A 17,368-nucleotide genomic window follows, 5' to 3' on the forward strand; every position below is an offset into this window, starting at 1 on the left:
TCTACCTCAATCTCCCCTGTGATTCTTTCCTATATATTTCTTGAAAGCTATAAGAGGGGAAAGCCTTCTCAAAGCCTACTTTGAATGAGAGAGAAACAGAGACCCCCCAGTCAGAGATAGACACCCTCCCCAGGGTGGGTATCTGGAGTCTTGGCTTGGGTTTAGAGTCTAGAGCTACATGGTCCAATAAAAATATAATGGGAGTCACATCGGCAATTTTAGATTATTCCGTGGTCTCACTAAGAGAGTAAGAAAAACAAAAAATAGTAGAAATTAATTGTAATAATATATTTTATTTAACCCAGTATACTCAAAATACCATTTTGACATGTAATCAATATTTTTAAGTTACTAAGTGATAGTTTACATTCTTATCATTCATGTGAACTCTTCAAAATCTGATGTGTGTCTTACACTCACAGCACAGCACTTCTCAGACTAAGCACATGCTCAATGGCTTAGGCAGAGAAAGGCTGCTGCACAGGACTGTGCACGTCCCTGGGAATCTGGCTTTTACAAGATGCTCTCCTCTGGTTCTCTAAGGAAAATCTAGTTCATTGAATTCCATTTTAAAATTTATTTTCTGTTGAATTCAATCTCATTTTAGTAACCTGACCCATTTGCAAAATCTATGGGTCCTTCTGTATTTTTATCACCATCCAAATGGTATTTGTAAATGTTTCCCAGTTACCATAATCACGGTAAATAACACCCAACTCTCAGTCTACCTCAGCCCAACATACATTGCCATCAAATCAAAACTCCACTCCCTTTTTCTCATTACCTGTTAATTCATTTCCAATTCTGCGTTCTACTCCCAACCAATTTGCACTCGTTTTGTAAGAAAACTGCTGTGAACTGCCATAGCAAATAACAGCATTTTACATGGATATCTTTCTTCAGAAAAACTTGGCACTCTGGACAGATTTCAGCTCATTGCTCCTAACTACACACCTGTTTGGTAGAAAAGGGAGAAACATAAAAATCCAAGGAGGGGAAGGATTTGAATTGCCTTCTTGCTCAACCAGCCTAATTCTTAGAGAGCAGGGCAATGTTTTATTCTAACGGTTGGCAAGAGACAGCCTTGCTTCACATTTTCTCTTAGTTCCTATGCCCATGGAAAAAGAAGAAAAAAAGCAGCCACCTGTAAACCAACCTCCTTCCTCATTCCTCTAAGAGAGATGGTGGGAGGATAAAAGCGTAAATGTCACTTAAACAGAAATGAGCAGCTCAGATGCCACCCTAACCTCAGCATTAAGAAATCAGGGCTGAATTTAAGGGGTCAGAGAAACTAGTTTGAGGGTATACAAATTTTTAAAACCCTCTCTCACCTTTTTTATTTCTTTCAAAGGAAGAATCCTTATTTTTAAAATTTAGGTTTTCCTTTTAGTGGGAAACAGATTCTTTATTCAAAGGCTCAGTGCTGGATTGATAGAGAATCGGTGAGTCACGGCCCACGGGCTCCGATGCAGTCCCCACACACATACTGTTTCTGTGGCTTCCCCCACACGTGGCTGGAAGAACCTAGAATCCCCCGTATCAGGCCATTACTGGATTCTGAGTATATCCAACAAAAGGAGACTTGAAACATCTGCCCAGAAAATAAGATCTGAAGTCTCATGGGGACCCTTGGCACCTGGGTCTTCCTTGTGGGGATTTCACTCCCAACGTTAGTTTCTGCCGGTTCCCTGGACAAAGCCCCAGTGCTCACCAGACCAGCCTCACTGTCCCCTGCTCCCCCTTAGGCCACTTCACTACAGGTAAACCTATCCCCGACCACCTCACACCGAACCGACCTCTGTTCCCAAACATGTCTCGTGTCCTTATCTCCCTACTAACTTTCCACATCAGCATTGTCTCCCCATCTCACTGTAAGTTCTCAAAGGACTGAGCCTGGAGACCATGGTTTCGTCATCCCCGCACAAGCGGGTGCCATGTGTTATTCATAGAATGCCCTGAAGCTGTGAAGGTTGATGAAAATGGCAGTGAGAAATAAAATGAGTGTGGCTCTGTAGTCATACCATCACCACCAGCCACCACAAAACCCTGTAGCCCGAACCCTCTGCCTGGTGCTATAAGGAGGAATGCATCGCTCAGAGCCACAGAAGCAGCTCAACTGCCAGATTCAAAACCAGGTCGTTTTTTTTTTTTTAACGTTGCCTTCATAATCAAGACCCAAGCGGCTCCCCCTGGGTTTGCCACAATGGAACGGGAGGCAAGGGTACAGGAGACACAGACAGAGAAGGCGATGATGTTCATTCACTCAACCAAACAACACACACACACACACACACACACACACACACACACACACACACAGCAGTGATGGAGAGTGCTTATCCATCCATCTGTAATAGCAAACACAGGCTGTGTCTCTCCGAAGATGCTTCTGGGAACTAACCAGTCTCTGCTGGGAAGCTGAAGCTCCCGAGGCTTCTGTAACTCAGGACATTAAAGTAGTCATGGGGCTCGGCATAGTCATCTCCACTCTGCTCTTGGCAGAGGCTGGCAGGCACAGCTTCTGCCTGGACACAGCTTCCATGGGACGACAGCACAGGGGGATCCCGTTCCTCCTGCTCGGATGGCGTTCTCCTGAGGCCACTTTCTGCAGAGTGGATTCGGAGAAATTTCTTCTAAAAACAAACAAACTACAAAGTCAGTATGTAGAGATGTTCAAAAGTTACTCCCCAAGATACTGCATAATTATAATGACCTCTCTTTTCCTTTCTTATACACACACAGAAGCAAAGTTGTGTTCTTCTGAGGAGCAATTCCTTCACCCTTAATTTCTCAACCTCGTCATAGCTAGATTTCAGTGCTAACCATCCCACTGAAACGACACTTGCTACACATGCAACATGCCCCGTACTTCATCCCTTTCCAGTAGCTAAGCCTAGGGAGGCCGCTTCCCCTGCGCCTTTATCTTTACCGCACCTGATGTTGCTGACCTCTTCCTTTTCTAAACCTTCCTTCCCCAAACTCCACGATGTCACTCTCTCCTGGTTCTCCTCCTCCTCCTCGAACCCTCCCCTTCATCTTTAGCCAGCCCTCCTTTTTTTTTTCTGCTCACATATCAGCTCCCCAAATAAAGAGTTTTCCCCGAGTTCTGCCAACTGCTTTCTCACATTCAACACGCTCTCTGAGTCACTTCATCCAAATGCACACCCACAACCACCCTCTTGCCTCTCAGGATTCCCAAATCTGCCCAAGGTTCCTGCCCTGCGCTCCAGACCCAGACGTCCTCCTGGGAACTGGGCATGGCCACCTGAGGACCCACAGCAAGCCCAGACTCAACCTGTCTCAAAGCAGCCCATCAAATTCCCTCCTCCACAAACTGTTCCTGCGCCCACAGTCTCTGTCCTGGGTTAGCACACCATCTGATCAGAAACCTGGAGGCTAATGTTAAACTCCAATTGGCCATAAAAGCCCATCCAATTTTACTCCTCAGCGGCTCTGAAGTTTATTCCCTCTTTTCCATCCCTACTTCCAGGTCTTATCTCTCACCTGTACCTCCATACTCACCCGCCTCTGGAGTCCCTTACCTCTCTAATCCAACTCCCACGTAGCCCCCAGCAAAGTGATCTTTCAAAAAGGAACGTTGGATCATGCCATGCCTCTGCCTACACCCCTTCGATGGCTCCCATTGTTTACAGGAGCCACAGGAGGACTTTAGGGGATTTGTAAAACTGCTTACTTATATAAGAACCATTGTGCATTCTTCTGGGGGGGAAGTCCATAATTTAACTGCGTTCCCCACAGAGGACTGTGTGTGATGCCCCCCCAAAATGCCCTTTGTGATGTGGTCACAGTCACCTTTGCAGCTCCATGTCTTGCAGTGCTTCCCCAACGTGTGCGATGGGCCTGAGGCCAGAGAGCTGCCACTGCTTGAGGTTCTCCCATGAGCCCGGACTGGGCCAGCTTCTCACGTGATCTCAGCAACACCCCCCGGCCCCAAGTGAAGTTTCTGTTTTGAATGAGCTAATACGCACTGGCAGGTGCAGTCACTTGCCCTAGGACAAATCTAATTCTGACTTGGGTTCGTCTGACTTCAGGCCATACTCTTTGTCCTCAGCCAGGCTACCTCTCATCTGACAGTTTCTAGAATGCCAGGCATTGTTTCCTGCCTTCCCAGTTTTGTATGTGTTGCACCCATTGTCCCTTCCCTGTAGCTCCCTGAAAAAGTTGTCTCCTGAGTCCTCCAGACTCAGCTCCAGAGCACGCTGCCCAAGAAGGCTTCTCTTCCTGGAGAGCTACGTTTTTCCCATGTGCCAGACTATGATCCTGGACGTTCTCTGTTGTAGCACTGAATGCTGTCTGGAACGTCCTTGTTTACCCTCTGTCTTCTCCAAACTGTCTGCTCCTTGAAGGAAAGTTCTGTACTATGTTCCTCTTTGTAACCTCAGAGCCCATAACAGATGCTCCATGTATGTCTTAGGACTGAAATGCACACACACACACACACACACACACACACACATTCTTCTACAGCCCCATACCAAAAGAACCAGATTTTCCAAATCAAAGTAGGGACTCATGGTCAGAAAGCTACAATTGGACTTGTGAGACAATAGGCCAGAACAGTGAAATCTGGGAAAATCAAGGATGTGAAGTCAGCCATCACATCAATATGAGAGCATCATAGGTGAGCGTTGTGCAAAGGCAAGGAAATCAAAGCACAGCAGGCACACACAGGATAGCAGAAGAAATGCTTACTATCACTCAATGCAAAGATGACAACCTCTCAGCCTTACCGGACACTGCTCTGAAGCAGGTTGCTCACCCCCACTATAGGTCTGAATGACAGAATTCCACAGAGTCACATGCAGGCTTGGAAAATAACAACAAACAAACTAAATTGCATTCCGCTCTCCCCCACTGCTTCCAGGATAAGAAACAGCAGCACCCTTATTGGCTACCATCAAGCTCAGCAGTGCATAAATATACAGGGGGCTGAGAGAGAAGTGGGTGGGGCTTCAGGGATGTACACCGTGAACAAATGTGAAAAATGCAGGCCCTAAGAAGATGGGCCTGGGGAGAGGCCATAGTCTCAGAAGCACACACATGAGTCAGGTAGTATCCCTCCCATACTGTTTCATTCATTCCTTTTCAGTCGAAGTGGCTGTACCTTATCAACCAAAAGTATGAAGGAAAAAAGTGGTGATCATAGGTCATGCTGATGCTGTGCTTAAAGGAAGTTCGACATCCCCTGTCAATCACAACCCAATCCATTCCTAAAATATCGATACCCAATTTGTTCTCAAAGAACCGATGTGACCTTTGGTGCTGGTGTGTTCTTGTCCCCATTCTTAGATGAGCCACCCTTGCCTTTGAGTCTTAGGACTCTTTTGGCTTCCAAAAGTGCTCTGGGAAGTGTAAATGTGCCTGAGCTGGGTCACTCAGCTGTCCCGTTGGCGTTCCACCCTGCACGAGCCACTCTGCACTTGTAGTCAGTGTGAAAAACAAGTCTGGGATTCATGCACTGCTGGGATAAACATTGCCCTCTTCAAGAGTCTGAGGAGCACAGACAGCGGGGTTGGCAGTCATTGTCCCAGAGCTGGACAGCCCTTCTCTCCTTTACCTCACAGAAGATCCCCTGGGGACACTGTTGCCAATAGCTGCTTAGCAAATAATATTCATTCATTTAGCCATCATTGATCCATGCAATATAAATATTTATTGAACACCACGTGTTATGAGGTGCTATGATAAAAAATAGTTATAATAATTATAAGAACATATTTATACGAATAATTGCTATAAATACATGCCAGGAAAAGTGCCAAGTGCCTCACTTGAATTATTTGACGTAAGTCAACCCTATGAGGGCAGCACCATAATTATTCCCAATTTACAGATGAGGGAGCTGAGGATTACCAAGGTCAGGTGACACAGCTATTCAAGTGGTAGAGCCAGGATACAAGCCTAGGTCTGTCTGATTCCAAAGGCCATGCTCCTAAATACTGCAATCTACTGACTCTTGGGGTCTGTAGGAATGCTCTGGTGCTCTGCTCGGATCCTCTGCACCTGAGCAGTGCTCCCAGCCCCCAGACCAGGGGTGTCCAAACTTTTTTCAACGTTTTTCACCAAGGGCCATATTCGGTAAAATACACAAACAGCCGGGCCACTCGAGGTGAAGTACGTATTGCCTCACCTGGTTTATTTAAGTAAACTAAATATATTTTTGGAATTTGCTGCGGGCCAATAAAAAATGAGTTCGCAGGCCACAGTTGGCCCGCGGGCCACTGTTTGTACACCCCTGCCCTAGACCCTGGGAGTATAGGCTGTGAGCAGCTCACAGCTGACCCTTCTCTGGAGAACTGTTCTTGGGCCCTCCCTGGTGAGCAGCCAGCAGTCAATGAATGACTGAGGTGGGTTTTTAAGTGGTCAGCTCCTTGCCCCCAGGTGTAACCTACTCTGCATACAATTCTTGCTTCAACCAAGTCTCCAGCTCAGATGACATCATGCTGAGCTTTCTTCCCTTAGCCTTATCCTACTTCCTTCACTATCCTTCATCTGAGAGGCTATCCCAATAAATCCTGTCACCAGAATTCACATGTCAGTCTCTATTTCCAGCAACCTCATCTAAAACAGTTGCTCCTGGGAATGGCCCTAGATGGGCTGTGGAAGGAAATCCCTCACCAGCTGGATGGGAATATAGACTCTACCACCAGTGGTGAAATGGGATAGGACACAGATGGAAGGGGATTATGAGCTGATGCAACAACTCTGACATTGAGAAGTAGGGAGTGAGTGACGATTATTAGGATTGTGGGATTGGGTGACTTTTGCTAAATTCTTTTGGTGCACTAACGAGAGAAAATGACAGGTCTCTCAGCAACTGAAAGCAACGTGTGAGAGTCAAAGGCCTTCCTTGGCAGCATTTAAAGAAGCACTTCTCTCAGTACTGAAGAGCAGGCACTGGACCTAACTGTAAGAGGGACGGAACTTCAAAGAAGGCTGGATTCGAGGCTTGGGCAAGTCTTCTATACCAGGGTCTTGACAGGAAAAGGGGGGTATCTGATTGTCATGCGGGGGACCCTGCTCGCTGTGCCATGTGCCAGGCAGGGTGTTGGGCAGGGTCTCACCTCCCGCTCTCCACATAAGAATGCAGGATATGGTGAAGCCAAAAAGGAACACCCACGGAGCCATAGGTAAGGGAGTCATACTGCTATATTCTCGCTGGAGGCTGGGTTGGAGACACAGGAAGCAGGAGCCACACTATCTGCAACCTGCCGTCCACTTCTCTGCCAACCCACCTCACTTGCTAGCTACAACAAGCCGTGCTAACTGCAGCTCTTCCTAGTTCAGCAACCATCTTCTTGCTAGCCCCCATTTCCTGCTAGCGTAGCCACAGCAGTTATATTAGTGGCCAATGGCTCACTGGTTACAGCTGATGGCCAACTAGCCACAGCTGAATCACAGTTGATGGCCATTTACTACCTGAGCCAGCACCTTCCCACGTGAGGCCAAAAGCCTGGAAACTGCTCTCTGGGGCTCTGTCCCCACACTGATCCTCCTTTATTTCCAATCTAACAGAAGTGCTGGGTAGCCCGGAACGACTGAAGGACTGCTAAATTCAATGACTTCATGTACAAAACTCCCTACCACAGAGTAGATGCCCAGGATGCATCAAACGCCCAGGGGAGTGGCTTAAGGGACAGGCAGGACGTAGGAATTGTAGGTGACAGCAAGATGGGGAGGGGACAGGTCCCACCTTTCAGGAGTTCCCAGACATGGAAGGGACAGAGGAGGAGCATAAACAACTTCACTAAAAAGCTGAACAAGGACCGTGAAAAAGGCACAAAGAGCAGTGGGGGAGATCACATCTAGGTCTCTCTCTGGACAGAAAGAGGATCTGGAAGGAGCAGGATGACAGGGGTGGGGTGCCCATGACTGAGCTGGGCAGCCAGAGTCATTACCTTTCTGGCCAATGCAACCACCACGATGACTGCTATGCAGATGGCCACCAGCAGTGAGACTCCGAGCAATGGGATCTGGAAGCCAGGGCTGTGCTCAGACGCTAGAGGGAGGACAAAATAAAGGGAGTGGGCTGAGGCCAGAAGCCAAGGGCAACCACTCCCCAGGGAAGACACAGAGGTGGGGGTTGGCCACGCCTTTCTGCAACTACAAGACTGGAGTCTCTAAGCCCAGCTCTTTGGAAAGTAGAGCCTCTGCCTCGACCAGCAGGAAACACTGACCTCTCAAGCACTGGTGTACCTCACACATTTGACACCAGAGCAGACCACTTTGACACACTCTTCCTCTGTGTGACTGAATCACTTTTAGTGATAATCATGAAATGAAACACATGATAACATCCAGGAGGGGGTGAAAAAAAAAACAGAAAAATGAACAACTTTCTTTTATTAAACTTTGTATTTATAATCATACCGGTAAAACAAATTTAATTAAAGATTAAAATAAAATTAAAGTACAAAAAAAGTAAAGAAAGAAATGACCTTTCTACTTAAGCCTCTAACAGTTATCCCACCTAGGCTGTGAGACCCCAGAGGGAGCAAGATTCTGGAGTTTTCTCATTTGCTGTTACCTAGCACCTGGCACATAGCAGGGACTTAATAAATATTTGTGGTATGAATTAAAGAATGAACAAGTGAATTTCTATTAAGACATAAAATGTAACTGGAAGGAGGAAGAGGCAGGAAAGAAGTTTTGAAGAGATGAGTGAGAGTCGATCCAAGGAGAAAGTGAGGGAAATAGGACCATTGCCCAGATGTGTGCTGTGCTCTAGGTGGAAGGGTTTCTGGGTTGCTACATCTCATCTCTACCTCCTTCCCAGGAGCTGGGGCACAACCCGGTGTCCAGGGAAGTCTTGAAAGGAGAAGGGTCTAGCAGAGGCCATGCTCTCTTCCTTCTAACTAAGGGCTTAAATTGCCAAAAAGGTGGCTAAGGAATGCCATCCCTTAGGACAAGGGCAGAGCCCTTTGTCCCCACATGGTACCAGGACAGGGAGGGGAGGGAGCCCAAACCTCCAGAACGTGTTCCTTCAGCCCTGAGTTGGCCACGATGCGGAGAGAGGGCAGATGGAGAGCACTGTGTCATGGGCAGCACAGTTGCAGGGGGTCAGTGGGGCTGCAGAGAGACTGTGCACAGAACCAGAAAAGCATGCAGGCTCCTCCCCACATGCAGCCTTGGCCTGTGTCGGGACCACCCAAGAGGTAACACTTGAAAAGAAACTTTAAGGCAAACTTTTATCTTCTCAGTTTCACATATTTTGCTCACTCATAAAACTTAACCTCCAGCACAACTGACGGCAGCGAGTAGAAGTCCTGAGGGTATCGTTTAGAGGAACCAGAATGCCTGTGTGAAAACGAGCTCTAACGCTCTGAGCAAGTCCAAGCCTCCGCTCCCACCTCCATCAGTCAGGTACACATGGTATTCACAGCTAACACTTACTCAGGACTTACCCATTCCGGGTGCTGTTCTAAGGGCATTTTCTTGTAGCAAGTAATTCAATCCGACATGAACACCTCATAGGGTCTTACATCTACCCTCATTTCACAGGTGAGAAAACCTATATGCAGAGGAGCTAAGTAATCTTATCTGAGGTCAACAGCAGCACCAGCCTGGCGTCCTTCTGAGCTCGTAACCACTCTGCTGCACTGTCTCTCAAATATGATAATAACCCTTTCCCACGTCCCAGAGACCTGGGTTAAGTGTCCAGGTGGATAATGAATATGAGAGCATTCTGAAAACTAGGAAGCACACACAGATGTAAATTATGATACATTTATACTTAGCACATAGCTTTGTTTTTAACCAGCTCTAATCCTTCATAAACTTAGGGGCTAATTCTAATTTGCATGATTGGTGCTAAACTAACAAATGAGAATATTTCCCAGATGACCTTATCAACTGGTCTTCCTAGTAAATACACATAGATGTCCTTCTTATACCCAAAAGTGTTGTTCTCAATCCTGGCTGCACAGTTTGAACCACCAGGTTCTGCCCGTAGAGAGTCTGATTGAATTGGTCTGGGATAAGGTGCCGGCATCAGCATTATTTAAAAAGTACTATGAATGTGAGACAGGGTTGGAAGACTCTGCTCCCCAGTGTTCGGCAGGTACACATTTTCTATCCTAGAGGATGAGGGTCATCAACCTTTCTGCTGCAGAGGGCGTACCTGAGCTTTGGAGGACCTTCAGGAAGAGTCTCCCTTTGTAAATCCCATCAGGAAAGGTGTGATACATGCAGAAGTACTCCCCGGTGTCGTTCATGGTCAGCGACCGGAGGGTGAGGCCCAGGTTGGGGCTGGGGACCACTCGCTTCCTGAAGGCTGGGACGACGTGCCACCCCTTTTGAGAATGATGAATGGCCAGAAGTTGGTTCTGCTGCTCCCAGTTGACCTGAGTGACTATGGCAGTGGTGGAGGCGAGGTGACATTGTAAGGTGACAGAGCCACCTTCCTCTGCAGAAATGTTCCCCACGGTTATTATTCTGCCTGTCACAGCTGCTGTGGAAGAGGAAAAAGCTTGCATGAGTCCTGGGTCAATAGCTGGCCTTGAACCTTCCCCTAGAAATTCCAAGGGGCTCTGAAGCCAGAACTGGTTTTTGGAATGACAGTCTCCCAGTCCCTCCTGCCAGTCCCCCATGTAGACTATAACTGCTGCATGGTGTAGCCCTCCATCCTCTCAGGATATGCTGCTGTAATATAGCCCAGCTCATGGACTATTTTCATATGCTTATTTTTCTCCCTACCTCGAATATAAACCCTGTCAGCCACTGCTTCTGTTTTATTGCATCTTCCAGCATCCTGGTTCTGGGCTGGACACATTATTCTTTGAAATAAAATTGGGCTGTTTGGTTGATTACTGTTTGGGGTGCCTGGAAAACCCTTCCAGAAAGCCATGAAATCCAAAGGAAAGGAGCATTGGAGAGAAACTGTTTCTTCAAGGTAAACCACACTTTCGGTACTTATCACCCCCTGGGCAGAGCTCCACCCTCACATAGTTCAGAAAACTACATAAAAATTAATTTATACTACAGTTTTTAAATATTTGTGTCCCCTTTTAATACAGAAAGAGATCGACTTAACATAAATTCAATCAATGATGGTAAAATCTCTAGAATCTGTGAAGAAGACATTTTGATCCACAGAAAGTGTACAATGTTTTTCTAGAAGTTTCCCCCAGGACATTAAGGAAGGACAATGGAGCAGGAGTGAACTTATACAAGCAAACTGATCATTCCTCCTCCTTCGTCCCTTTCTCTCTCCCTGTTTCTTTTCTTGATTTGGCCTACCAGGCACCCCGAACCCCAAATCCTTCATCTGCCACCAAAAACAGGATTGTGCCTCCTTCTCAGAGGAGAGAACTCCACAGGACTCTGAAAACTGTGGTTTCCTTCCCACAGACAGATAACATTCACTCCCAGTGTCCCTTTCCTCCTCCCTGCTCTCCCTCTGCCTTAGGTTCCAGGATAGATTTTTCAGTTCTTACCTGAAGCAAGGAGGGGAGCCTGCCTCAGCCCCTGGGCCCAGATCAGGAGGAGACACCACTGCATGCTTCTGCCCAGAGGGCTTCCAGGAAGCAGATGTGGCCTCTTCTGCCACCGAAACTGGCCGACTGCAGATGGCAGGGTGAAACCGAGCCTATGAGGAGAAAGGGTCTCGGAAAAACTGAGTTCAGCAAAAACAAAGATAAAGCTCTCAACAAGTACACAAACTGCACAGGGTGAGCCACAAGAAAGACCGTGAGGAAACACATTGAAAAATAAGCAAAGAAGTGGTTAGAAATGCACTACACTGGTCTTTGGATTACTATTAGTCAACCTACTGTTTTAAGTTCTCTTACTGCCCTTCTTTTTAAATCAGCCTTTGTCTAATGAGCTCAAGGCATCTGTGTCATGGCCAAGATTCTGTAGAACCTGTTACCAGTAAGGTCACTGGTTCCTTCTGACTTCATCCTACTAAAGAATGGGCAAAGATAAGAGAAACCTAAGTTTGCACTTACAGGCTAGAAACTACTTGAAATCTAACGAGCCATTGAACAAGAGGCATTTGCTTTGGGGACAAGACATGGGTGTGACAAAAGTCTTGGACAAACACAGCAACTTTCCCTTGAATGAAGTCCTCTCCTTGACTCTTCTATCTTCTGTCTTGTTTATCTGGACTGAAACTTTGTTGAATTCTAGCTTAGTCTCTCTGACCCAGTATTATCAGATGAGTGAGTTTTCTTGTGCATGGCGACACCAGGAAAATCAGGAATTCAGAGAATGGTGAGTTCCAGTTGCATGACCCTGAAAAGGGAATGGTTGATCCTCGCCTGGAGCTCCCAGCTCATCATCAAAACCAATGGGTGAGTCATCCTCCTTCCTTTCCCCCTCCCTCCCTTGCTTCATTCATTTGAAAGTCCCTGAGTGTATATGAAACACCAGACTCAACACCAGGCTCTGGAGATACAGGGGTGAATAATCACAGTCCTCAGACAGTTCGTAGTCAAAGCTTGCTCTCTAGTGAAGTCATGAAGCCACACTCTGAGGAAAGGAGGTGGAGGGTCCACATTCACCTGCCTCCAGAGCTCACCACTGCTCCTTTGGGCATGCTCCATGGTATATGTCCTGAAAATCTGCAGCTCCACTAGGAGAAGCATCTGAAGCCTGGTGCTCTGCCCCCTCCGTTCTGGCCAAGCACCCTGAGCCTTCCATACTGAACAGGCTCCTGTGTTCCTTCTCTACTGCAAGGTGCTCCATCTCAGACCAGTTTCCTCCCTTCCCTGGGTTCTGCCTATTCCAAACTCTACATCATGACCTATATGCCCCCCACAGCCCACCTCCAGCCCCTTAGACAATATATGCCTCACCAGCTTCTCTCTGCCTTTTCCAAATTCAACCTGTCCTTCAAGGCTCACATGGAGATACAACTCCACCCTTTGCAACAATCGCAGTCCCTACAGCTAAAGGAGCAATAATACCCAATGTCTGTCCAAGGGAAGGTGCTGAGGTTGAACTGGTGTGGTGTTTCCAAACCTGGTTTCCAAGACAAAGGTGCTAGTGATAGGAGAACCAAGAGCAGCTAGTGGGAATGGAGCACAGAGAGAGGTGGCCTCTGGGGTTTGGGCTATAAAAAGTTTACGGCCTGTGTTTCCATAGTGGGGGTAGGTGGAAACCATAGAGGCAGGACATGTCTTATATAATGAGAAATCTAAAGAAATTTAGACTGGGTTAAAACAGAAATAAAAGAAGATACAGAATTGTTCTATTTGTTTCTAAGCAACCAGTCCAAAGAGGTACACAGTCAAATCCATTTTGATGAATGGTGCTCTCAAGAGTCATTTGAGGGTGGTAATTAGCAGACTATAGAGTAAAAAACACATGGGTCCCAATTCATCCTGGTTTGGTGACCTTGGGAAAATTACTCAGCCTCCTTAAGACTCAGTTTCCTCATCTGCAATAAGAGCTACAGTATCCCCTTCCCCTTTCATAAGGTCATTGTGAGGATTCAGTGAACTAATGCTTGGTGAGGTGTTAAGTACAGTGCCTGGAACACAAAAAGGGTTCAGTATATCCATGATAGCATTAATAATAATATTAATTAAGGAAGTGAAAGGAAAATCGAAGGAGAATTTCCCTCTATTTTTTTGTCTTTTTATTTATTTATTTTTAATTAAATTTATTGGGGTAATAATGGTTAGTAAATTTACATAGGTTTTAAGTGTACAATTCTATAATACATCATCTATATATCGCTTTGTGTGCTCACCACCCAGTCAGTTCTCCTTCCATCAAAATGTATTTGATCGCCTTTCCTCTCTTCTACCATTTCCCCTCCCCCCTTACCCTCTGGTAACCACTAAACTGTTGTCTGTGTCTTTATTTGTTTGTCTTGTTCTTTTGTTGCTTTCGGTTTTATATCCCACAGGTGAGTGAAGTCATATGGTCTCAATGTAATGTATTTTGCCAGGAGTAAAAGCCTGGACTCCAAGACTAGGGTTCTGTATAACCTCTTCATTTTGTCATAAGCATTAAGAATATGAGGATAAAATGTTCCTGCAGAAAACTGGCCACTGTACCAGAGGGACCCTGAAGAGGCCTTGGAGGAAAGTGAATGACAGAAGTATCTCCCCGAGGAAACTTCTAGAAGTCCCTCTTGGAGCCTCCTACTGGGATGCCATCTGGAAACCTTGCTGGTATGGCCACCCACTCAGCAGTGGATGCAGCCCGAGCTCAGCAGCACAGCTCTGAGGAGCAGGTCTGGACTGAGAGCTCCCAAGGCCCTCGGAGCCTTTGGTGCCAGTTGGCAGCCCCTGTGGCACGGCATGAACCTGTGCCGTCGGTCAGACGCTGACTCACATTTCCATTTAAAAGTTCTAAATGGAGCCAGCACATTTTTTCTCCCCTCGCTTTTGGGGTTGTGGGTTGAACAGGTCCGATTAGCCTTGATGCAGCTGGGTGCGTGTAGGTGCTGGGGAAAGGACTCTGTCTGCATGTAAATGGGGAAGAAGTGCTGGCCTAGAATGTAAAACATTCCCAGGATTCTCAAGTTCTTTCACAGCCCAGCCTCCCCCTAGCTCTACAAGCCCCTCATGAGCCCACAGCTGGCTCCACTGGCTACAGCTGGAAACCTTGGCCCTGGCAGGGATCCCAGCACTGGGCACACAGAGCTGAGAGTGGTCACACTTTGCAAAAGGCCTGTAACTTGTACACAGGAAACACTACTTAAGGTTCTCTCAGGCACAGACCAGTCTCTCGTCAGTGTCTTTGAGCTTCAACCTCTCCAAAGTCTTCCCTCTGGCTCAGATAGGGTTGGGGCACTTCAGGGATATCACAACTTTCTTCTCCTTCCTTTCCCTGCCTCCCTTCAAGTGCAACATACTGCAGCTTCCAGGTTGGTGACCTTCACAGCCAAGGGCTCTCACTCTCTATCTCGAAGATGGGTGCCTCCTGCTGGTACGCTGTCTTGTGGCCCAGGTAGCAAAGAAAATCAGCTCCTAATCTCACTTACAAATATTGAGGAAAATAAATCTAAATAAAATATTGTCACACAGACCTCAATAACATATTCAACAAAATGCATAATAACAAGGTAGAATTTATTCCAGGATTGCAAAGATGATTCAATACTAGGAAATCTATTAATATTAAATACTAGATCTACATAGAAAAAGCATATGGTTATTTCCTTTGATGCTGAAATGAAATTTCAATCCTGACTGATTAAATAAAAAATTCTCAATAAAATAAAAATTGATAAATGCTTTCTTAACATAATTACACACAAACACACATACACCAGCCCGAAAGTCAATGTCTCTTTTGATGCAAAAACACGAGAGATGATCCCATGAAAGTCAGGAATAAGATAAGGATACTCACTATTGAAATAACTAGTTAACTTTTCAGAAGTATCAACCAATTCAATTAAGTAAAAGCAGCAGTTAGAGGCAGAAGAATTAGAAATAAGGCTATAAAACTATTTCTAGTTATTGTTTATATAAATGGGAAACCCAAGAGAATCAATGGAAAAAAATGCCACAAAAAAACAGAATTCTTCAAAATTTGCAGGATATAAAATTAATATAAATAAACAAATTGTTTTCCTATATACAATCATAACCAGTTAGAAGATATTTTGGAAGAGAATCACTGTTTACAATGGTAGGGGAAAAAAAGCTAAAATACTTAGGAATAAATTCAACAAGAGATGTGACAAAGCGACATGAAAAAACTTTAATCCTATGAACCAACTATCCAAATATACTTTTAGATGAAACCATGCAAATACTAAAGAAAGCCTAGGTGACTTCCTTTAAAACCTGGAAGTAAAGAAAACTTTTTAAATTATGACTCAAAATCTAGAATCATAAATATAATTTAATGAGGAATTTGACTACAGTATTTTTTTTAAAAAAGCTTTTGCATTTAAAACAATCATAAAGGTCAAAAGACAAATGGCAACTGGAAAAGAATCCTGAACATGTCAAAATATATGACCTGACAGTTCATAGAAAAAGAAATACAAATGTTCCTTAAATATATGGAAAGTTCCTCAACCCCAGTTATAAAAAGGGAGATATACACTGAAACTACACTGTGATACCACTTCTCCCCCACCAAACTGGCAAAAATAAAAATTTTACCAATACATTATACTGGTGAAGCTACAGAGAAATACATGCTGTTATATATTGCTGTTAGGAATACAACATGACACAACTTTTTTGGAGAATTTGTCATTATCAATCCAGATCTCAGCTGTGTTTACCCTTTAGCCCAGGAATCCACTTCTAGAAATCTATTCTAAGGACATAACTGCACAAATATGAAGTGATATATGCACAAAGTTATTCACTGAGATATCATATGTAATAGAAAAAAATGAAACTGAAATGTCCATCAATAGGGGCCTGATACCCAGTCCCTTATTGAACAAACTTGGTAACACCACATGATGGAGAAGTAGGCAACCAAATAACGAGAGCATCTCAATGTATCGATATGATGTGATCTCCAGAAGATATTGTTAAACAAGGTGCCAAGAAGTGTGTATAGTATGCCACTTTTGTGGAAAGAGGTAAAAGGGAGTGAGTATATGAGCACAAATTTGCCTAAATTTATGCTAAGAAACACGTAAGAATTAATCAGAAATTAATTTTTAAAACTGGTTACCATTAGGTGGTGGTAGAGGGTGTGGGAGGAGGAGATTGAGATGGAAGAGAAACTTCCTGGAGTATAGCTGTTAACTTCTAAGATGCGTAACTGTTTTACATATTCAAAACATACATATTATATACAAACAAAAAAGAAATACCATCCCTGAAATTGAAGGAAAAAAAGAAACAAATTATTCTAATTGCATATAAAATTAACAACATAGGAGGTTTGACAATTTAGTTCACAAACTTGTTGCTACGATGTTGCTAACGTTTTTTGATATCAGAGGGATTATTCATTATGAATTTGTACAAACTGGACAAACAGTTCAAGCTTACTATTTGAAAGTGCTGAAAAGGCTGTGGGAAAAAGTTAGACGACCTGAACTTTTCACCAACAATTCGTGGCTCTTGAATCACGACAATGCACCAGCTCACACGACACTATCTGCGAGGGACTTTTTAGCCAATAAACAAATAACTGTATTGGAACACCCTCCCTACTCAACTGATCTGGCCCCCAATGACTTCTTTCTTTACCCAAAGATAAAGAAAATATTGAAAGGAAGACATTTTGATGACATTCAGGACATCAAGGGTAATACGACGACAGCTCTGAGGGCCATTCCAGAAAAAGAGTTCCAAAATTGCTTTGAAGGGTGGACTAGGTGCTGGCATAGGCACATAGCTTACCAAGGGGAGTACTTCAAAGGTAACCATAGTGATATTCAGCAATGAGGTGTGTAGCCCTTTTTCTAGGA

At 45.0% G+C, this 17,368-nt stretch overlaps 1 protein-coding gene across 3 annotated transcripts in view; it reads right to left on the reverse strand.

Moving 5' to 3' along the window:
* Positions 1–273: 273 nt before the first annotated feature.
* The window catches only part of TIGIT (T cell immunoreceptor with Ig and ITIM domains), a 94,523-nt gene continuing 77,428 nt past the window's right edge, over positions 274–17,368 (reverse strand). Inside the window, exons 2-5 of one of the 3 annotated variants that reach the window (XM_019734816.2) lie at positions 11,457–11,608; positions 10,142–10,468; positions 7,920–8,020; positions 274–2,633 (exon numbers count right to left, since the gene is read on the reverse strand). In XM_019734816.2, the coding sequence (XP_019590375.1) occupies positions 2,397–2,633; positions 7,920–8,020; positions 10,142–10,468; positions 11,457–11,520 (729 nt within the window). In that variant the 5' untranslated portion in view covers positions 11,521–11,608 and the 3' untranslated portion in view covers positions 274–2,396. Of the gene's footprint in view, positions 2,634–7,919; positions 8,021–10,141; positions 10,472–11,456; positions 11,992–17,368 lie in introns of those variants that run through there. The other 2 variants (XM_074331654.1, XM_019734815.2) reach the window with 2 other exon arrangements.

This window comes from Rhinolophus sinicus, linkage group LG01 (genome assembly GCF_036562045.2).
Source record: "Rhinolophus sinicus isolate RSC01 linkage group LG01, ASM3656204v1, whole genome shotgun sequence".
NCBI lineage: Eukaryota > Metazoa > Chordata > Mammalia > Chiroptera > Rhinolophidae > Rhinolophus > Rhinolophus sinicus.